Source organism: Corythoichthys intestinalis, chromosome 9, assembly GCF_030265065.1.
Source record: "Corythoichthys intestinalis isolate RoL2023-P3 chromosome 9, ASM3026506v1, whole genome shotgun sequence".
NCBI classification, from domain to species: Eukaryota; Metazoa; Chordata; class Actinopteri; order Syngnathiformes; family Syngnathidae; genus Corythoichthys; species Corythoichthys intestinalis.
Window position 1 is genome coordinate 16,147,776 of NC_080403.1, and position 21,960 is coordinate 16,169,735.

The following is a 21,960-nucleotide window of genomic DNA, read 5'->3' on the forward strand; positions in this document are numbered from 1 at the left end:
CAACCGCCACATTTGAACCTGATTCATTGCATTATATCGTGCATTATAGCATTCCGAATTGTGTTTATGATTTATTTGTTTTGCTATTGGTAATTGTACCTGCAGTATAAAGGATTTAGTGTTTGTTTTTTTTGGGCTGTGGAACGAAATATGTATTATGGGAAAATCCTACTCAACATACGGCCATTTCGACTTACAAAACGGGTCCTGGAACAAATTAAATACGCATGTAGAGGTACCACTGTACAGTGATCCCTTGCTACTTCAAACCTTCCGCTCTCAGTCTTTCGAGGATTTTTATTTCCATTACAAAAATACATATGAGCTGTCTCAAGCCGATCGCGTAGTCTCACTCTCCTTCCCTCCCACTCCCTGCTCTTTGTTCATCAGGCAGTGCACTTGTGTTGCTTATTAAAGTTAACGATGATTGACAGACTTTTGGGTTTGATCTTGCCAGAGACGAACTTCAAAGTGCCACATGTGTCAATCATCGTTTAACTTGTTAAACAGTTGCTGTAACTCATTGTGAGCAGATTTGAGTGGACTCACTCAAGGAAGCATTTAATAAAGCCAAACATTTTTCTACTTTATTCTTGTTTGAAAAAAATTATTCAGTGGGACGGTAACATGTTTAAAACATTACATTTGAAGTGTTTTAAAACCATGTATTTATATATAATATAGGTTTTTGAATTATACTTTGGGAAAATGAAAAAATATGTCTTGTGTATAAATCTCTTTCCAATGCTAAATAAATAAATACAATGAACACAAAGTTTTTCCACATTGTGGCGGGTTGTGGTCCCCATTAACTGTGAAAAAATATATATATGGCGGAAAACACAGATGACTGAAAAAGCAGTTTCTGCTCTTCCAGTCCTCTTTAAAAAAAAACTGCTATATTTTAAGCCAAAAAGAACTATTGTTTGATAGAATAATGTCTATATGCTGCTATAGCAGATTCATGGCGCATGAAGCCCCCGAACTATTTTTAATTTTTACCCTAGAAACCCCCGTTTACAGACGTTGCACAACCGCTTTTGTTTCAACCTAGCCATTAAAATTAATGATTCTAAGATAAGAATGAGATATTTTGATTAATTGATGTCTAATATTTAAAAAAAAAAAAAAAATTCACTTGCATATTTTAAATTTTTAAACAAATTACATCACAATGAAAAAATGGCGTCTGTAAAAAAGCCACGGAAATCTACCTCATAACTATCGAATAATTGTATTTTTTTGTTATGGTCGCATTTTCACCAATATGTTAGAGGATAGATAATCGATCCAAACAAAGATGAAATGGGGGGGGGGGGCGTTTCAAAGGGTAAATATTTAAAAAAAGAACATCTCAACCACTCCTTGATGTCTGCAATTTCTGCACCACAACCCTTGTTATATTAGCTTGTTTAACCCATAAAATCCCCCCAAAATCCGGCTGTGGCCATTCACATCTGTCTTGACACTCGACGATACAGGTACATGCTACATGGAGTTTTTGGATCGAAAAAAGGTAAGTACGCGATAATATTATTAATTAATTAATTCTGCTCTCGCCTCCAGTTAGGGTTTTGCTCTTTAATTTTTTTTAAAAGCCCTCCTGTTCAAAATTTTTCTTCCCCCAGAAAAGAGATTTTAAGCTTTCCAATGATGTCACACATGCATATAAGACGATTTTGAAATTTGGTCAAATTGGGGCTCTCAGAGCGGAACTTCAAGTCACCAGTGTTTTTCGCCATATATGTTTTTGTAGGATTTTTCAAAAATTATGACTGCTTTTCTAGACTTGACAAAGTGACCTACCACCAGGGGTCGCGTTAACCGAATATTTTCCGTCGTTGACCGATTTTTTAAAACGGTGACGGAAAAAACAAGTCCATCTGTCATTTTGACAGGTTGCAATTCACACCCCAGACCACAGGGTGGCGAGTGAGCATATTAATTAGCTATTGTCTCTCTTGATGCATGACGTCGTTGGCCTTACTCTGAAAAATGTCAAGGCAACTGAGTGTCCGAAGTTTCTTCAAAAAGCCCCAAAACGACGATGGTGTTGAGAAAAGAGGTGAAAAAACAGGGACTGCACAAGCAGGCACGCAATTCAAGTCCATGCGCACCAGGAGGAAAGTGAGACTGCATTCAGGCCACAGCAGGTGAACTGTTAATTTCATTGTTCCATATGTAACCTCATCTGCTTGATGTGTGAGGATGGCACGGTGTGGATTCTCTGTTAAGCTTGTTCGGACAGAATATTAATTTAAAATGAAGGAAAACTAAATACTATTGAATAAGTTGAAGCGGTATGCAATGTTAAGAGTCTTGTTAGCTCGAATTGCTGTGTCCAGCCTCTGTAGCTCTGCTGCTCTCTGTGAACTCTATTCAAGCCGGAACGCGCGCGGCTCGAAAGTGTCTCTGTCACGTGACTGTGTCGTAGCGGGTAACGCGCTCGGCCAAATGGACACACAAGTACGGAAGATGAATTATGCCAAACAAAGGGTCACCACAATGTCATTATCATCATTTTAAATATTGAAGTGACGGGTAAAAATAGATTATGACCGGATTTTTATGACCCTGTCAGTCAAAATGACAGACAACGAAAAAGTCTAGCGCAACCTCTGCCTACCACAAATGTTAATTGCATCAAGTACTGCTGCAAATTAAAACCATTCAGCGTAAACAGAAGCACAGTATCATACATATATTTACTGAAATGTAAAAAATATCAAATCTACTAAAATTGTTACTAGTGATTTTTACTTTTAGGACTGCTCATATTAAGTTAGCGTAATAGGATCAACAAATTCATTGGCTGCGATTGACAGTGCTAGACGTCCAATCTGTTTGGAGGAGGAGGGCTGGCATTCGCCAGCACCCTCGCTCTTCAAATGGATCTGACATCTTCTGGTGATCAACTTAATTGCCTTGGACTCCGCACAATTTAGCATTGCAGCGCTTTAAATTTTCGTCTTTTGGATGAAAATACTTTAGTCTTAGTGATATTTTAGTTATTTCAAGATGTGTTCGTCTTTTAGTGGACAATTCTCAAATTTTTTTTGTCTATAAACTTCAAGAGTTTTAGTCCACGAATAAATATTCAAAGGTTTCCCACAATTTTCAATGAACATTGACAGACAAGGTCTACAAGGACATCAACATCTTCATGAGGATAATACACACTCAGGAGGAAAACGGTACATTATTTGCAATTAAACTCACCTGGACGCGACGAACTGTCTGAAAAATGTTTTCCAAGAGTTGAAGAAGACACAGAGTCACTGCGCTAAATGCTAATGCGATGCTCATGCTACCTGATACATTTCACAAAAGGAGCGTGTGGGGTGGGAGGATCGCTAAGACTGCTAAGATGCGTGCTAACTTCACATACAATAATAAAATATAACATTATAAACTTATGATGGAAACTACAGCGAATTTTCATCTCTTTCTCATCGACAACTGGCAACTATCTCATTATGTTTTAGTCTCCCAAGACAAGTTTTTAGCTCGCCGTCGTGACGTCATTGTCATGAAAAAAAATAGTTCGTTGACGAAAATGCTGGTTCAATGCCACTGCGAATGGTTAAGGTTTAAAAAAATAATAATAAAATTGTGTAAAAGTTTTCATAAAGAATTTTATTGCTCAAAGAAAGGCAAACAAACATGAAAATATTGTACAAAGTGGGATAAAATCAAAAGGAAAGAAAGGAAAAGGCCAGTGGGTTCACTTTTGGAACGTTGAGTGTAGATGAGCTTTGTAGGCTGAAAGGAGAGCACAAACAATTAGGACGCAATTGTGTTTCAGCTCGCACATTATTACCAGACAGTTCTCTCATTCGTACTAGTGTTGCCTGATACAAAACCCTTAAATGGCACTAGACGTCCAATCCATTTGAAGTGGTAGGGTTGGCAGCGAATTACATTTCCACTTCAAATGAATTAGACGCAGGGGTGAAAGTGGCTAGAATTTCTGTCCGTAACCCCCCCGACATGAAGGTCGCCACGGAGCCAGAAATTTTATTGGATTTTTTTTTTTTTTTTTTTGGCAGGGGGGCAGGGGTGTCAAACCTCTTAAACTACTGAAATGCAAAGAAAACGGTTTTAGCACAGTTATTTCTATAACACATACAAAAACATTTTCATTCAAAACTATTTTTTCCAATGATCTGCAAAATAAAAGTACAAAATAAAAAAACGAAAACAGCAACATCCCCAACCTCCATCTCCTAATTTAGATTTTCCCTCATTTCCTCACATACTAAATGCCAAATCTCAATTTTAACTACTTAAGAACATAGGATGTATATTAAACTAAGTCAATGCAAACATACTTTTTTTTTAAATAATAAAGAGATAAGTAACATACGTTCAGAAAAACATGTACATATTATGTACTTATGCAGAGTGAAATGCAATATATTTTGAAGATCGCGCAAACATCGACTTTTTTTTTTTTTTTTAAATCATAAGGAAATTAATAAGTAGCCTAACATCAATGAACAAATTTACAAGTAAGTCCAAAGTGCACATTGACAGCTAAGATGTTCTGAACTTCCCCATCAGAGCAAATAAAACTAAATATGATAAATAAGCCTACTCAACTCTTTCATTTCTCTTAAAGATTTGATCCATTTTAGGTTGCATTGCCCTTTTTTTGTCGCATCAAGTCAACAACTTTTTTTTTTTTTTTGCCGTTCCAGAAAACATGCACATTTGAACCAATCAGAGCTAACTAACCCTGCTGATCACATGTCAGTATGTCGGCCAATTGAACCGATAAATGAGTCCAGGCATTTTGCTTTGTTGCGTGCATTCGCGCATTGACGCAACTCGTCCTCGCCAAACTAAGATAACTGCAGCAGCTGGGGAAACCTCCATGCCGTCCGTGGAATAAAATAATAAATATTGGTGGAAACGGATTACCCTACACAAGCACTTTATTATGCTTGTTGTTAACACTTGTGTATGTAAATCTGATGTGGGTAGATTGTTTTCTTCTTGGAGATGAAATGCATGTGTGGCAGCTTTGTATTTTTTCGTTTTTACATAGCGTTTTGACAGTTGCTGTCATATTTTCGGAATCAAAGCACTGTATACCGGAACAGCGTTCCAGCCCTGAATCTTATACCGGAACTGCGTTCTTGACCGTTTTGGCCCACTTTCACCCCTGATTAGACGTCTACTAGTAATAAACACACAATTTCATTTAGTTAATTCGTTGCCACCCTCTTGCTTCAAACGGATTGGACGTCTATCATCCTAGGAAGGACGACAAGCAATTTTTGTTTTTCAGTGATGTGCATAGCTGGTACTGGTGGACGATAATTATTGGTCCGATAATAGGAATTATGACGTCATCCCGATGAACCCAATAACATTTATATGTACTGTTCTGGCTTTGCAGTTAACACACTAGTATGGGAAATTGGTTGACCATTTGCGGGGCATTGCTCCCACCTGTTGGTCTGGATAATTCAATGCACCTATTTTTTGTTACAGTAGTTTGGTTCAATCACTTACAGATTGCAGTAGAGATGTCCCGATCTGCCGATCGATCGGGTCCGATCACGTCATTTTCAAAGTATCGGAATCAGCAAAAAAATATCGACCATGCCTTTTTTAAATATATATATATATTTTTTAAATAAATCGTTTTCTAATTGTATTTAACGTTACAGACATAATATGTTACACTCATCCAGAGTCTTTAGTTTAGGCTTAAGGTAGGGTTATCAAATTTATCCCGATAACGGCGGTAATTATGTTTTTTAAAAATGTATCACGTTAAAATATTTAACGCAATTAATGCATGCGCTGCACGACCCACTAACGCATTGTCGCGCTCAATCTGTAATGGCGCCGTTTTACCTATATAGAGAGATAAAAGGCAGCGTAAAATGAGTAGAATGAATTTTGGCAGCCTTTGGAGCCTTTTTTTAAATTGGCTAAAGCCTTACAAACCCTCTCCCTACGATTAGAAATATCATGGGAAGCAATGTGGGGAAGCAAGGTAACAATTGATAGCAATGTGGGGAAGCAAGGTAGCAATTGATCTTTTTCTTAACACCTTAGGTTATTTCCCAACACAGAAGATATATCAATTGGTAGCACTACGCACAGTCATGGTTCCACTTCCCATCATGCATTTGGACATGGCTACAGTATCATTTACTGAAAGCTCAACAAATACACTAGATGGCAAAATTTAGTCACAATATACAAAGTCACAAGTCTTTCTATCCGTGGATCCCTCTCACAGAAAGAATGTTAATAATGTAAATGCCATCTTGAGGATTTATTGTCATAATAAACAAATACAGTACTTATGTACTGTATGTTGAATGTATATATTCGTCCGAGTTTTATTCATTTTTTTCTTAATGCATTGCCAAAATGTATATGATCGGGAAAAATTATCGAGAATGATTGGAATTGAATCGGGAGCAAAAAAAAAAAGCAATCGGATCGGGAAATATCGGGAGCGGAAGATACTCGAACTAAAACCAATCGGATCGGGAGCAAAAAAACATGATCGGAACAACCCTACATTGCGGTGTCTAGTTGTAGCATTGACAGTGGTGAATGCTTTCTGTTATGTTTCCTAGGGTGACCAAACATCGTCTTTTGCCCGGACATGTCCTCTTATTACGTGCTCTCCGGAGGGTCCAGCCGGGTTTCATAAATTCATGAAAACGTCCGTTTTTTATGATTTTTCATGGGACCAATTTGAAGAGAATCCCTCCGGCCGCTAGGAGGCAGTGCCTGCCTGCGTTGATGTGGCTCCGACTACTAGGGGTGGGAGAAGGAGTACATCTTCTTCTCGTTTTTTGTTGGCAGTTTACCCTTTCTTTCATGTGGAATTACCACCATCTAACGACGGTTGACAGTTTAGCAAGAAATCAGACAACAGCAAGGAGTTTTAAGACGTGGCTCCATACACGTTCTGTAGGTTTCTCTCCTGTTAATGTCGATCACGTGTGTTGAATAAAGGGTTATATGTGTAAACAGAGATGCAGTATATTGTATTAGTCTTGTATTAATTGTTCTGTGTTCATGTATTTGATTGAATGTTAGTATTATATTTTAAATAGGAGTGCCTGCCCAGTTGAGAGTTTTTTTTACAATAAATACGTATATAATGGCAACTGTTGACTTCTGTCGGTGATTTGTACTGGCGTAATCTGTAAAATCCTCTGTGGTGTCGCATCGTTGCGCTGCCGATGATTGTAAACTTTTATAGCAAAGTTTGATTTTGCCTCGCCCGGTACTCGCTAACAGGGTAGCTATCAGTGCACTCGGCATTATGGTCGATGTAGTTTTGAACTGCTGCGTTTGGAAACACTGGTTGAATAGCTTGTCAGTTTATTTCAGTTATTGTTTGCGTACTATCTAGAACACTGAATGACAATAAAAATTGAGTGGGATTAACAATTTGTCAGTGACAATTGTCGTCATTGTAATTTATAAAAATATTGAGTTGGCACATAGCCTACTGTGTGTGCGTATTGACTGGACTACATTTCCATGGGTCTGCATTATACCGTGTATATTATATATATATATATATATATATATTTTAAGGTTTGATTTTTTTTTTTTTTTTTTAGGAAGAATAAAGCCTGTTGAGTAAAAAATATTTCCATATGGTGTATAATAAATACTATATGGCAATAGGCCTATGTTTTTTTTTTGTTTTTCTTTTTTTAATAAAACTGAATTTTTCTAACCAGCTGGAGGAGGCAAACTTTAAATATATTAAAGTTATATAGGCATCTTTGAGTGGACTTCGAGTAAAATTCAAGTATCTCGAGGCCGGGCCGAGTGTCATCTTTTTTGGAAATCAAAATATGGTCACCCTAACGTTTCCGCCTCGGAAATATATGTAAGTATTTTATTTTTACTATTACATATGGATGTGCAAAATATATTTACTTCTGTGGTGAAGGGTCATAAGTACAGAACTTCATAAGTTGTGTTATAGAAGCCAGCCAATGCTTTAGTAGCTCAAGCTAGTGTGCTATATATAATAGTTGTGTATATAAGTGTATTGTGCAGTTTGTTGTATATTGAGTATTGAATATGTGTATTTCTCTGTTGTACTTTCACAATATTAAGACGAGTGTCTTCCCATAAAAGCAAGAAAAGACCAAGCCTTGTGGTTTATGGAAGTGCGTTCATTCTTAGCTGGCTGTCGGGTAGTGCAGAAGTGAAACGCACCGTTTCGTTCATGTCATTATGAAAAATCTGATGATATCAAAGGCAAATCTATGTTGAATCCAACCACGATTTTTGTAAACCCCCAGGTGTTCAAAAACTCAGGTTATACATTTTTTAAATTATATATTTATTATCGGTTATCGATATCGGTATCGGCTTTGAGGAGCAGGAAGCTATCGATATCGGTTTCAAAGAATGGATATCGTGCACCCCTAATAGCTGGCAGCCATCTTGGGTCGGGAAGGACAAGCAGTTGAAAACTACACATCAAAAAGTACATATTGCAGAGCATCGCCACATTATTTTTACACCCCGATATTTATGACATCATTTCAGTACCGTATCAGTGCAACACTCGTTTTTATGTGATACCATCATGTAAAAATGATGCCGGACTTTTGGGCGGTGTGGCAGCAATACGCTTCCGTAGTCATTAAAGCAAAAATATGCCATTAAATAAAAATGGGTTTTTGCATTCGGCTTCAAAAGGGCAACATATTAGGGCTGCGGCTATCGATTAATCGATGAACTAGTTAGTTCGAATAATCGGGACATAAAAAAATTAAAATACCTCAGCTGAGCGTCAAACGGTATAAAAAATACATTAATGAGGCTCTAAGTACAACAAAAGAAAACCCGTTGATGTTATTTGTCCATATTCTGGCTCTTCTTTTTAAAGGTTTTTTTCTGTGTTTCATCAAAGAAAAAGCATTGGAAAAATTACACTAAGGAGTCAATATTTCCTCAGGATAGTAAAAACATGTCAAGATCAAAATGGCACCATGCTGCAATTTCTAACTTATTGCAAACAGGTTGGGGAGCTTCGCACTAAATTCTTGTAATAATGCCATGTTCTGGCTCATTGACTCATTATAAATCATAATTTTTGATATGCTGTAAACCTGAGTTGTTATAATGCATTTTCCGTGATTACTGATGCAATCGCTTCTTTGGAGAGTCACAAACATTGAAATAGAGACATTTTTGTGTTGAGAGTATTAACACCCAAAAGTCACTAAGGGGCGCCAAAGGCCAAAACATGAATTTGCTTGCAAAGAAATTCTGTTGTTATGACTTATGAACTTATTTGGGCCTCTAACTATGTCATATGAAATATTCAAATTAGACTTTTATTTGATATATAGATATATATTATACACAGCATAGATAGTTTTGCTATTAGAATAATACTGCTATTAATGTCCATAGGGGGCATAAAAAAATAAAAAACTATATAGGTCTGATGCCAATGAACATTTTTGAGTTGTTGAAAGTGAAAAAATATTCATAAATGACTTAGTTATCACACTTCAAAGGAAAAGCCATACTTTGGACAAAATCACAAGAATTTAGTTTGATTCAGAAAACCGCCATTATGTAAAAACTGGGCATGCATAAAAAAATTCTGTTGTTATGGCTTATTTGGGCCTCTAACTATTTCATATGAAATATTCAAATTAATGCAGCAAAGTTAGTTTTGCTATTAGAATAATACTGCTATTAATGTCCATATAGGGCATTAAAAAAAGAAAAACTATATTTATAGATGGGTCAGATGCCAATGAACATTTTTGAGTGTTTGAAAGTGAAAAAATATTCATAAATGACTTGGTTATCACACTTCAAAGGAAAAGCCATACTTTGGACAAAATCACAAGAATTTAGTCAAAATAAAATAACACCTACAGGTTAATGAGGCTTTAAGTACAACAAAAGATCGATTGGCTAACTTGCTTAGCAAAAGTTTGCTAGCTTAAATGCTATAAAATGCTAACTTTTTTTCCCCCCAATGCTCTTAACAAATGGTTCAAACACATATAACAAAAAATTCAGCCACGTGATAGGAGTTGTTTTTATTCACTATTGCCACTAGAGGGCAGTGTATCCACCTAAATCAACAAAACTAATGCAAACACTTTCAAAACATACTATTACAACTCAGTTTCAGTTTATTTATCCACTTTAAACGAATACTCGAAGCAGCAAAATTTAATTCGAATCTTTCTAATTGAATTACTCGAATTAACCGATTAATCGTTGCAGCACTACAACATATGATCAATTAGTAAGAAAAGGCGAACTAAACAAAACTTTCATTTGCTCAAGGAAATGAATATTTTTCCACACGGAAAGCCGCTCAACAACACCCCCACTCACCTTCCTGGTCGGGCCAGAGTGTGGCGGCCGTCACGTTGAGCGGACTGTCATTGTTGGGTTCTGGAAGCAAAGTGTGGAGGGTGAAACAAGGTCGTGGGACTGCTTTCGAGCGTTCGGTTTTACCTCCCAGGAGGCTCTGGAGGCACAGCAGGATGGCGCGCACGTCCAGCAGCGCCGACCACTTGTCCTTGAGGATGTCCAGGCAGATGAAGCCCTGATCGTCCACGTTGGGGTGGAAGCAGGGCGTCAGGAAGCGCACGCGCGGCGCTTGGTAGGGGTAGCCCGCCGGGAAATCCAGGGACAGCTTGTACCTTAAACCCTCGTACACCTGCGTCACAAGCAGACGACATTCAGACTAGCGACAGCACTGGTGCGTTAGCGCAAGCGTGAAACACCGTATTACTGCTTGTATTGCAAAAAAAAAAAAAAAAAAAAAAAATGTAACGCATGGATGTGCCACGCAAAATAGCGTTCATAAGGAAAGAAACTGGATGGACATGTGAGTCACATCTTCACACGAAATTAAGATCTCAAGCCTCCCATTTACTCCAAAATGGACCCGAAATGGTGCCATTTGTTTGTGCTACATTTCGCTAGTTGCTGGGACAGCCGTTATTGGGAGAGTTGGTACGCCCCTTCAGCCGCAGGAGTTGGATACGGAAAAGCTGCAATTGACATCACACAAAATATCTCAATATCTATGAAACAATTGCAGCACAAACGAAGCATAAATGATGGACTCCATTTTTAATCAAAATGGGGGGCTGGTTGACCTCAGATTGACCTACAAAAGAGCGTAATATCGCAAAAACGATAGCAGCACCCCCCCCCCCCCCCCAAAAAAAAAAAATTCATCACAGACTAACACAACTGAATGACATCATTTTTATGCACCCTCAGCCTAATACTTGGTAGCACAACCTTTAGACAAAATTACTGCATTTCTTACAATGCTCTGCTAGAATTTTAGACCATTCTTCTTTGGCCAACTGCTCCAGGTCTCTTTGATTTGAAGGATGCCTTCTCCAAACTGCCATTTTCAGATCTTTCCAAGGGTGTTCTATGGGATTCAAGTCTGGACTCATTGCTGGCCACTTTAGAAGTCTCCAGTGCTTTCTCTCAAACCATTGTCTTGTGCTTTTTGAAGTGTGTTTTGTTTCATTATCCAACTGGAAGACCCAAGACCTCTGAAGGAGACCCAGCTTTGTCACACTGTGCCCTACATTATGCTGCAAAATTTGTTGGTAGTCTTCAGACTTCATATTGACAAGCACACGATCAAGCAGTCCAGTGCCAGAGGTAGCAAAGCAACCCCAAAACATCAGGGAACCTCCACCATGTTTGACTGTGTTTTATTTGAAGGCCTCGTTTTTTCCCTGTAAACTCTATGTTGATGCATAGACTTCATAACCTAGTGATGATGTCTATGGTTGGTGCTTTTTCCCCAAAAAGCTCTACTTTTGTCTCATCTGACCAGAGAACATTCTTCCAAAACGTTTTTGGCTTTTTCAGGTAGGTTTTAGCAAACTCTAACCTGGCTTTTTTATGTCTCTGGGTCAGAAGTGGGGTCTTCCTGGGTATCCTACCAAAGAGTCCCTTTTCATTCAGACACCGATGAATAGTACGGGTTGACACTGTTGTACCCTTGGACTACGGGACAGCTTGAACTTGTTCGGATGTTAGTCGAGGTTCTTTATCCACCATCCGCACAATCTTTTGTTGAAATCTCTCGTCAGTTTTTCTTTTCTGTCCACATCTAGGTAGGTTAGCTAGGTAGACAAGAAATTCAGGTCTTTGGAGATGGACTTGAAGCCTTGAGATTGCCCATGCTGCTTCACAATTTTGCTTCTCAAGTCCTCAGACAGTTCTTTGGTCTTCTTTCTTTTCTCCATGCTCAATTTGGTACACACAAGGACACAGGGCAGAGGTTGAACCAGCTTTAATCCATTTTAACTGACTGCAAGTGTGATTTAGTTATTGCCACCACAGGTAAGTAACAGGTGCTGTTAATTATACAAATTAGAGAAGCATCACATGATTTTTCAAAGGATGCCAATACTTTTGTCTGGCCCATTTTTGGAGTTTTGTGTAAAATGATAATGATTTTTTTTCCCCCCATTCTCTTTTGTGTTTTTTCATTGCAAGCAAAATGAATAAAGATACTACTACTAAAGAATATGTAATTGCAATCATTTTCTGGGAGAAATTGAGCATTATCTGACAAGAATTGCAGGGGTTCCAATTATTTTGGCCAGTAGCGTAAGTTTGCGTCGGGGGGGGGGGTGGGGGGGGGGCAACTTTACAGCGGTTACAGGATGAGCCATCCGCCCCCATTTACATTTTGTTTACCTGCAATGAATTTAGATGTACAGCAGAGGTCACTATTCACTGACCAACACACTTTTTGCACTGTATCAATTGGTGCTGCAACGATTATTCGATTAACACAAGTATTCGATTAGAAAAAAAGATTCGAATTAAATTTTGCTGCTTTGAGTATTCGTTTAATTAAAGTGCCATTGTAATGGTTTGTTTTGAAAGTTTTTGCATTTAGCTTTATTGATTTGGGTGAATACACTGCCCTCTATTCTGCCTCATTTCACATGGCTTAATCCAGCTGCTCCCTCCCCAACATAAGATAAATTTGTTTGAGCTAAAGTTTTTTTTTTTTAATGCTTTCGTAATTCAGTTTATTAGGTATATTTAGCAGTTTTTGTGGGAATATGTGTGTGAACCATTTGTTAACACAGCATTGTAAAAAAATGAATAAATAAAAAGTTAGCATTTTCCAGCATTTAAGCTACCAGACCTTTGCTATGTAAATTAGCCAATTGTTCTTTTAATGTATATCGATCCTCATTTACCGGTATTCATTTTATAAACCGTTTGAGGTTCAGTTCAGGTATTTTAATTTTTGATGTTTCTTATACGATTACTCGATTATTCGAACTAATTAGATCATCGATTAACCCTTTAACACCGAACGTGTGGGCAGCGACGCGTTTACGCATATAGTCTTTGAAGCTTCGTCACGCTGTAATTACATCACCCACGCGCTGCTGGTTGGTCTCGTTTGAAAGTGCGGAAGTTGATGTCCACACCAGTTTTTATTTGAAGTCAATCGGCCAAGAAAAACGGGAGATAATGTCATTTGAGTTATATAGTTTTATTGCACTCATAAGTATGCATTAAAACGCTGCATGGACCATGTATCCATCTCCATATTGTCATCATTTCTTATCCTTTTTCAAAAGCGAAAGCAGCACAAAAGACTACTTATCCCAAGAGTCGGTGTGATGTCAGGAAGGACGAACCGAACGTGATCATTTTTAATAAATTTCCGAGCGAGGCGCCAGCTATTGAAAGGGAGGCATGCGAAGCAAGCAGCGGCCGGTGTCGTGCCGAAAAATGCACAACACCGGTTGGTTTGAGCGAGCGACTTTGAAACGTGCAGAATGAATCTAAAACTACATTTAGCACAAGCTAATGCATTATTTCATTAACTCAAGGAAGAAGATGAGTCGTATTTGTCGTTGTTTTCCTCTGATGAATCGTCGTCTCGGCGAGTAGAAGTGACAGTAGAGCGCAAACGGCGAAAGAGTAGGCTGTGTGACGTTGTGTGTGACGCAGCTCCGTGACCTCTTCAAGAAGAAGCTTTATTGAGTGCGCAAAAAAAAAAATAAATAAAATAAAAAAAAATTATTGGGTCGCATGCCTGAAAAATCCAAGAAATTGAACTACTTGTCAATATTTTTTAAAATACTTTTTTTCAATGTTATATATATTTTTTCTTCACTATAATCTTTTCAATTTTTATAAAACTGAGTGTTCGAGAAGCTTGATTGCATGTACTTTAGATTAGGTATTATACCCATCACCTTAATTCACAAAGAGATATCTTCCAAACCCTTTTTGTGTTAGATGATATGTATACATTTTTTTCTCACTATTATGCACACTATATAGCCTGTTTTGACCATAGTATGTGTAAAGGCCAAAAACGCCTATGACCATACCTGCTGTTTGTGTTGAATTGTCAAACATAAAACTATTCAATCTTATTTTTTTCTATTGAATGTTTATCCTAACAAGTTGAATAAATATTATCAAGCTTCAAAGCGGTTGGTCGAGCATGTTTGGTTGTCAATGGGACGTCAACATTACAAATTTTGAAAAAAGATTTTGGGATTTTTTTGTCTTTTTGGGTCCAAAATGTGGATTATAATTGGTCAGTGAAGAAAACAACAGTTTAGACATGAAGTTCAAGGTGTCCTGAAAAGAGGGACCCAATTTGGCCATTGTAAACAATTTTTTCTTTGAAATATAAAGGCAACATCAAATGCATGCAAAATCGGCCAAAATAGGCTTAGGTGTTAAAGGGTTAATCGACTACTAAAATAATCGATACCTGCAGCCCTAGTATCAATATACTCCTTGAGGGTTGGTCACTAGTTCGGAAGTGCCGACAAGCAAGCGAGCACCGACAGCGGGAACCTACCGTGCCCTTAGCGCCGTCGATGGTTCCGATCCACTTGAAGAGGTTGTCAGACTCGGGGAAGGCCGAGATTCCATTGTCGCCCGCCATCTGCCACGCGCAAAAAACAATTCATGAGCAAGTGAGAAAAATCATTTTCCACTTTTGTTCATTTGCTGCCATCCCTCCTGTTTCAAACAGATTGAGCATCTATCACTGTCATTAGTGGAGAAAGAGTTAAAGAATATAGCTAAAGATTTGGATGAATACAAAATTATATGGAAAAATAATATTGAAAAATGGTCAAGAAAAAAAAATGAATTATACATAATATTTTTTCCACTTTAGATTTTCCTTCTATTTTTTGTTAATTCACTATTTTGCAATCTTTTTTTTAATATATTTTCCATATTTAAATCAAAAAGATGAATTATACTTAATATTTTTTCCACTTTATATTTCCTTCTAATTTTTTTTTTGTTAATTCACTATTTTGCAATCTTTATTTTTTAATATATTTTCCATATTTTGTTTCATTTTTTACCTAAGATTTTAAGTTGTATTTTTCAAGTTAATTTTCTCTAATATTTGTTATCAGGCATGAAAATGGGTCAGGGGTTAAAAAGGTGAGAAGGGTGTGGAGGAAATATGTTCCAGTACACTGTATTGTACACCGCAACAAAATATTGAGCTCTGTCGACCCACACTGTTTCAGCAGGGCCATGCAGAGACCGGTGGAGGGGCGGGTGCTCGTAGATCAAAAGGGGCACATGAACAAGTATTTAATACACCTTAAAACAACATAACTTCAATTTTAACCAGCTTTAGATAATAATTGGCTGCGACTGTGACATACTTTAATTGGGAGGGGGCAACAGTGAATAGAAATCAAAACTGTCATCAACACTTTCTGGCTGTGACTCAGTCAGTCTGCCTCTTTTCTTCCTTCAACCTCTGCATCAAAACTTCCTTCCTCAACTTGTTCATCTGAGAACAAACCACATCAGATGGTCACTGAGCCACCAACAGCACAGTTTTCTTAAAACTATTATTTCATTATTATCCATACTTAACAACTCTAGCACCTAATGATTAATAAAGCAATGACATAAAAATCTTATAGAAAAATAACATTGTAATTGTGTTTATAATTGGATTTAATACCCGACTATCCTTGCAAACTTGTTCTTACCAGGTCTGCTATTCACCCAGCTGATGAGGTATCCACTGCCTTTAGCAGCCTCATCTAACTCCTTTTTTTATCCCTCAATCTCCCTTCCCTACGACGCATGTCTATGTAATGAAATATAAATATTTAAAAAAACAGACTCCCCGGTGGCTTTTAGTTTTAAAGCTTTCTTAATTTCTTTCTCACTCAATAACGATGGAGTTAGATTTGTGTTTTTATTATTCAATCAAAAAACAAAGTTACTTCTATCAAAAACAAAGTTGCTTCAATCAAAATACAGTATATACTTTTAATCCCAAAAAGTAGCTTCAAAAAAAAAAAAAAAAAATGTTTTTGATTGCAATAATAAATTTGAGACAAAAAAAGCATTTGAAAACTATTTTTCTTGATTGAAACAAATTTTTCCATTTAAGTAATGTTTTGCGTTTGGGCCACATTTTGGCTAGGACATTTGTGTCTTTATTATTCAATCAAATAAGTTGCTTCAAACAAAAAATATATATATATAAAAAGAAAAACTTTGCACATGTGCCAGTCACCGTTTACCAAAACCTGAGAGGGTTTGAGTAGACTCACTATGAAGCTTTTAATAAAGCCAAGCATTTTCTAACTACTTTATTCTTGTTTTAAAATAATTCGGTGGGGCAGTAACATGTTTAAAACTTATCATAATTCTTACATTTTGAAGTGCTTGAAAACCATTTATAAATGATACTTTGGTGAAAAAAGTGAAAAAACATGTCATATATATGTATCTTTTTTCCAATGTAAAATCTGAATAAATGCATTGAACACGCACAAAAAAATGTGGGGGGTTGGGGCGCTACTTCGCGGTTTTCACTTATTGCGGCGGGTTCTGGTCCCCATTAACCGCGAAAAACGAGGGATCCCTGTATTTCTGAAAAGCTTTAAGAAGCAGGACTCATTCCCACCACTCGTCGGGCCGCTGTTGTGCCGACACCGGCCGTCAGCTCAAATCCAAGCCGAAAATAACGCGTCTCCGGCGGACGACGGGAGCGATGTGAGGCGCCCCCTCCATCCGAGAGAATGCCGCTTAATTTGACTCAACAGTGTGTTTCTTCGTTTATATTACCGCTAAATACACAAGCTTGACGCCAATTTAACGGGAGCTATTTTTTTTCATGGGAGATTTGGCTAGCTCTGGCAGTGTTCAACGCAAGCTGCAACGAATGGCAGTAACTTTTTTATATCGCAAAACGTGAAAACGATTGAAACCATTACTCACCAAATTCAATCTGCTGGCAAATACAGGCAAGTGTGTATGCTGTGCTCTGGTCTGCCCCGATGTGGATAAGGCCTGCTTTTTGTTTTCGCTGCTTTGCAACGCAACCGAAGGCTCTCCGAACACTCCATGTACACGAATAAGGAGTGTGCGCGTTGGAATAATGGAACGCAACTTGGGCCGATGATTGGTTCTCGTCAGCGAAGCATCTAGAAGGATTTGCTGACTGTGTTCTTAAGTGCTCAGTTTACGTACTAAGTTAATCACATGATGATAATAATAATAATTAAATAAAACCTCCCGACCCCCCCCCCCCCTCCTCCCAAAAAGAATTTCTCCTCGGATATACGCAATTCACGTAGGTCGCCCTTTTTGACTTCAAAACGGCGAATTTCGCCGAAAGGTGAGAGATTTTCATGCCTGTGTTATGATTATTATATTCATGTACTTGTGGATTCCCACCCCGCCTGTTTTGATTGTAACGCGACATATGAGGCGAAAGGCTCCCCCGTGTGTTGTGGAGGTTGAAGTGCACTCACTCACCATAAGAGTCATCAGCTCCTTTTGCAGTCTGCAGAAGAAAAATGGGTTTCCTCATTTTGAACCACAAAGACGACGGACGTTCTCACCGTTTGGTGACGGCTCCTTTGGCCGGGTTGCCGCCAGCCTCGCCGGCCTTGTCAGCGGCGCCGGCCGATGCGGCGGGGTCCAAGTTCTGCGAGGCCATTGGAGGAAGGGACGGGAGGATGCTGGACAGCAAACAATTAAAAGCCGGCAACCGCAAATGCTCTTTAAGACACACAAAAAAACAAAAAAAAAACAAACAAAAAAAAAAATCTGAGGCAAGTCTCACTTATGAAATTAGGCCTGCAGCCATCTATTTTAGTCATCGATTGATTGATGAACTAGTTTATTAGAATAATCGAGTAATCGGATAAGGAACATAAAAAATTAAAATAGCTGAGCCTCACACGGTATAAAAAAAAGAAATGAGGATCCAAGTACAACAAAAGAACAATTGGCTAACTTATATAGCAAAAGTGCGCTAGCTGAAATGCTATAAAATGCTAACTTTTTTTTATTTTTTTTTTAATTTACAATGCTCTTAACAAATTGTTCAAACACATATCCACAAAAACAGCTGAATATACTTATAAACTAAATTACGAATGCGTTAAAAAAACAAGCTCAAACAAAAACTAAACTTATGTTGGTCTTAACAGGGTGCAGCTGGATTCAGCCATGTGAAATCACTTATGTCATTTTCACTGTTGCCACTCAAGGGCAGTGTATCCACCCAAATCAATAAAACTGAATGCAAACACTTTCAAAACAAACCCTTACAACCCCACTTTAATTAAACGAATACTTGAAGCAGCAAAATTTAATTCTAATGTTTTTTCTAAATCGAATAACTCGAGTTAATCGATTAATTGTTGCAGCACTACATGAAATTATTGCTTGAAAATGACACGGGAATTCCATTGACTGCTCTGCACGTCAATTCCATTGACTGGTAGTGACCTAATGTCACCTGGAAGTGATCCAAAAATGCCCCAAAATCAACAGGAAATGACTTGGGGGGGTTACCTGCCAATGCAAAGCTTACCATCGCAATTTTTTGAGAACCCATTACGCATCTGAGAGATTTTTTTCTTCTTGACCTATTCACATAGGCTTTTGTCCGAGGTAAACTACTACAGTACTATTGAGAAAATTCTAACAAATACAGATTTACCACCCTTTTACTGGTTCTTGGTACCTCACGATACGATTTGTGATATAAAGCTCACGGTAACGATGAACTCACGATAAGACAATACAATGTCACGATAAAACAATACAATGATTAGCGATACATTGGTCAGGAAATCATTCTAGGATGTTCTACAAGACAACTAATAAACAGAAAAACAAGTCATTTTCATCCTTCTGCTCTGAATTGGAATGAGTTTATCGCTAATAGACGTCCAACCCGTTTGAGTTGGGAGGGTGGCAGCGAATGAACATTTGGCAACCAATGACTTTAATTTGGGGGCATTTCAGGCCATTTGCTGTGAGTTTTCAGTCACTTCCTGTTGATTTTGGGGCATTTTAGGGTCACTTCCTGTTGATTTTGGGAAATTTATGGGTTACTTCCTGTTTGTTTTGCGTTCCAGAACAGGGAAGTGAACCGGAAATCTCCCCAAATGAATAGGTAGTGACTCAAAGTCAACAGAACGTGACCTGCAAATGCCACAAAATTAACCAGTAAACACCCCAAAAATCAGAAAGACTAGCTGCGAATGCTATGGTTTTGAATCAACCGAATGAATAAATGGTTTTCGAATTTATTCGCCCCTCCTGGTCTGAATGGATTGGACGTCCATTGCCGTCAATGGAAGCCTTAGAGTTAACACTGTTATGGGATGATTATGATAGCAAGTTGTTGGCACCTTTTAAAAATGAATCGATATACCGATTTTTTGCGGGAGCATATCGAAAACTTTTTGGGATAGAAAGTGTCATGATATACTGTATCATCCTTACGATATTTTGCCCCACCCCTGATATATATATATATGTGTGTGTGTATAAATTATAAAGTTAGTATTGATCTGTAAACTGGGCTTATCGAGCCTTTGATAGTTTCTGAGTGTTATAAAGGAATACTCAGCAGAAAATAGACATAGTCAAGGTTTATTTTTTCAAGAAATTGTCCACTAATTCTGCATCTTGAATGGCTAACTTAACCTCGAAGTCCCTCATATCAAGCTACAAACGAATCTACAAAACGACAGACATCATGTTCAATTATTAGTAGTTTAAACGAGTAGGACATCGTTTCCAAATGTATGCTTAGTCATGGAGTTAATGTTGACTTTTAGCACCGCTGGCTCAAAATGCTAAGTTAGCGTCTCCTTTATCGCAAAGTGGACCCAATTGGGCATTTTCTCACCATTTTACCGAACATCTTAGTAGGCAAACTAACTCACCTCAGCGTCTGCCGCTGAATTTGCTCCGAAAGAAAAAGAAATAGACGAGCAAAAGGAGAGCGTCGGTGCGACTGAATTTCAAGCCAAGAGGAGTACCGCTCACAGTTTAAACGGACGAGACAGCGGTGCGCTCAGCCAATCAGCGGTCGACTTTCAAATACAAACCTCCTTACGGTAGCCAATCAGAGGTCGCCTGAGTTTTGCGTTCGTTATTTGTATTTTCCTTCATTTCCTCAAATCTAAATGCAAGACCTCAATTTTAACCACTTTAGAATAAAAGTTAAGAACATTGGATGTACATTAAAATTGAAAATAATATAAACATTGACTTATGCTTTTTTAAATAATAAAAATACAAGTAACATATGGCGGAAAACACAGACAAGGCCGAAAAAGCAGCTCTTGCACCCCTCTTTAAAACAAACTGCTGTATATTAAGCCAAAAGAACTGTTGTGGTTGATAGAACAATATGTTTATATGCTGGCATAGCAGATTCATGGCGCATTAAACCCCCAAACTATTTTTAATTTGTCCGTTTTACCCTGGAAACCCCCGTTTACAGACGTTGCGCAATCGCTTTTGTTTCAACCTAGCCATAAAAAGAAGGTAAGTAATTGTATTTATTATTCGAAATGTCTATCATTTTTAGCTTTGAATAATTAGTTGATGTCTAATGTTTAGTTAAAAAAAAAAAAGACTTTAAAAAATAACTCACTCCCATATTTTAAACTTTTAAACAAATTACGTCACAATGAAAACATTTGCCCCTGTAAATAAGTCACAGATATCTACCTCATAACTATCGCTTAATTGTATTTTTTTTTTCGTTACTGTCTCATTTTCCCTAATATTTTAGATGAGAAATAATCGATCCAAACAAAGAAAAATTGGGAAAGAAACGTTTAAAAAGGGTAAATATATGAAAAAGAAAATTTCGACCATTCCTTGATGTCTGCGATTTCTGCATCACGACCCTTGTTATATTACCATGTTTCACCCACAAAATCCAGCTGTGGCCATTCAGAGCTGTGTCTTGACACGCTAGATGGAGTTTTTGGATCAAAAAGAGGGAAGTACGCAATATCTCGTTAAAATCATGGCGTCTTTAATTATACTTTTGAATGCTCTCACCTCCAGTTAGGGTTATGCTGTTTAAATTTTATTTTTTTCAAAAACGCCCTCCTGTTCAAAATTTTTCGTCAACCAGAAGATTGAGATGTTAAGCTTTCCAATGATGTATCACACATACATAAAGGACAATTTTGAAATTTGGCCAAATTAGGGGTCTCAGAGCGGAACTTTAAGTCAGTGTTTTCCGCCATATATTGTCAAAAATGAGTACAAATGGTTCTTACGTTATGCAAATTGAAATGTAATTTATTTTTAAAGTGCGTACGACAGGATTAAAAAAAGATGTTAAATAGCATTATTAAGTGAATTACAATCATATTTTGAGACGATTCGACTATATACAACAATTTGTAAAGCCCAGATGACGAGATACTAATATTCAAAGCCTTAACTGTCAAACTGCTGCTACTTCACTCTGATTATTTGCACTGCCTCAACATAGGGCTATCTCATACGCATTTATATTTGTTTAGATTTTATACTTGCAAGTCACTTTTGAGATTTTAACTTATCATGCACTGCAAAGGAAGATGCTCCAAGGCATAGTCCATTATTCATTTATATGCAATATTC

The 21,960-nt window shown here is 37.6% G+C and overlaps 1 protein-coding gene across 2 annotated transcripts; it reads right to left on the bottom strand.

The window, feature by feature from the left end:
- Positions 1-3,604: 3,604 nt before the first annotated feature.
- Positions 3,605-20,374, bottom strand: ube2c (ubiquitin-conjugating enzyme E2C). 2 transcript variants are annotated; one of them, XM_057846155.1, is made up of 7 exons: positions 20,256-20,366; positions 17,910-18,029; positions 17,824-17,851; positions 14,873-14,959; positions 10,498-10,702; positions 10,375-10,434; positions 3,605-3,762 (listed from the first exon to the last, which is right to left on the bottom strand). In XM_057846155.1, exons 2-7 carry the CDS (start codon positions 18,005-18,007, stop codon positions 3,725-3,727), a joined length of 516 nt encoding a protein of 171 aa, XP_057702138.1. In that variant the 5' UTR covers positions 18,008-18,029; positions 20,256-20,366; the 3' UTR covers positions 3,605-3,724. The 2 variants fall into 2 exon arrangements, with proteins under 2 accessions (XP_057702138.1, XP_057702137.1); XM_057846154.1 differs by having other exon boundaries at positions 3,614-3,762; positions 17,910-18,069; positions 20,256-20,374.
- Positions 20,375-21,960: the final 1,586 nt, after the last annotated feature.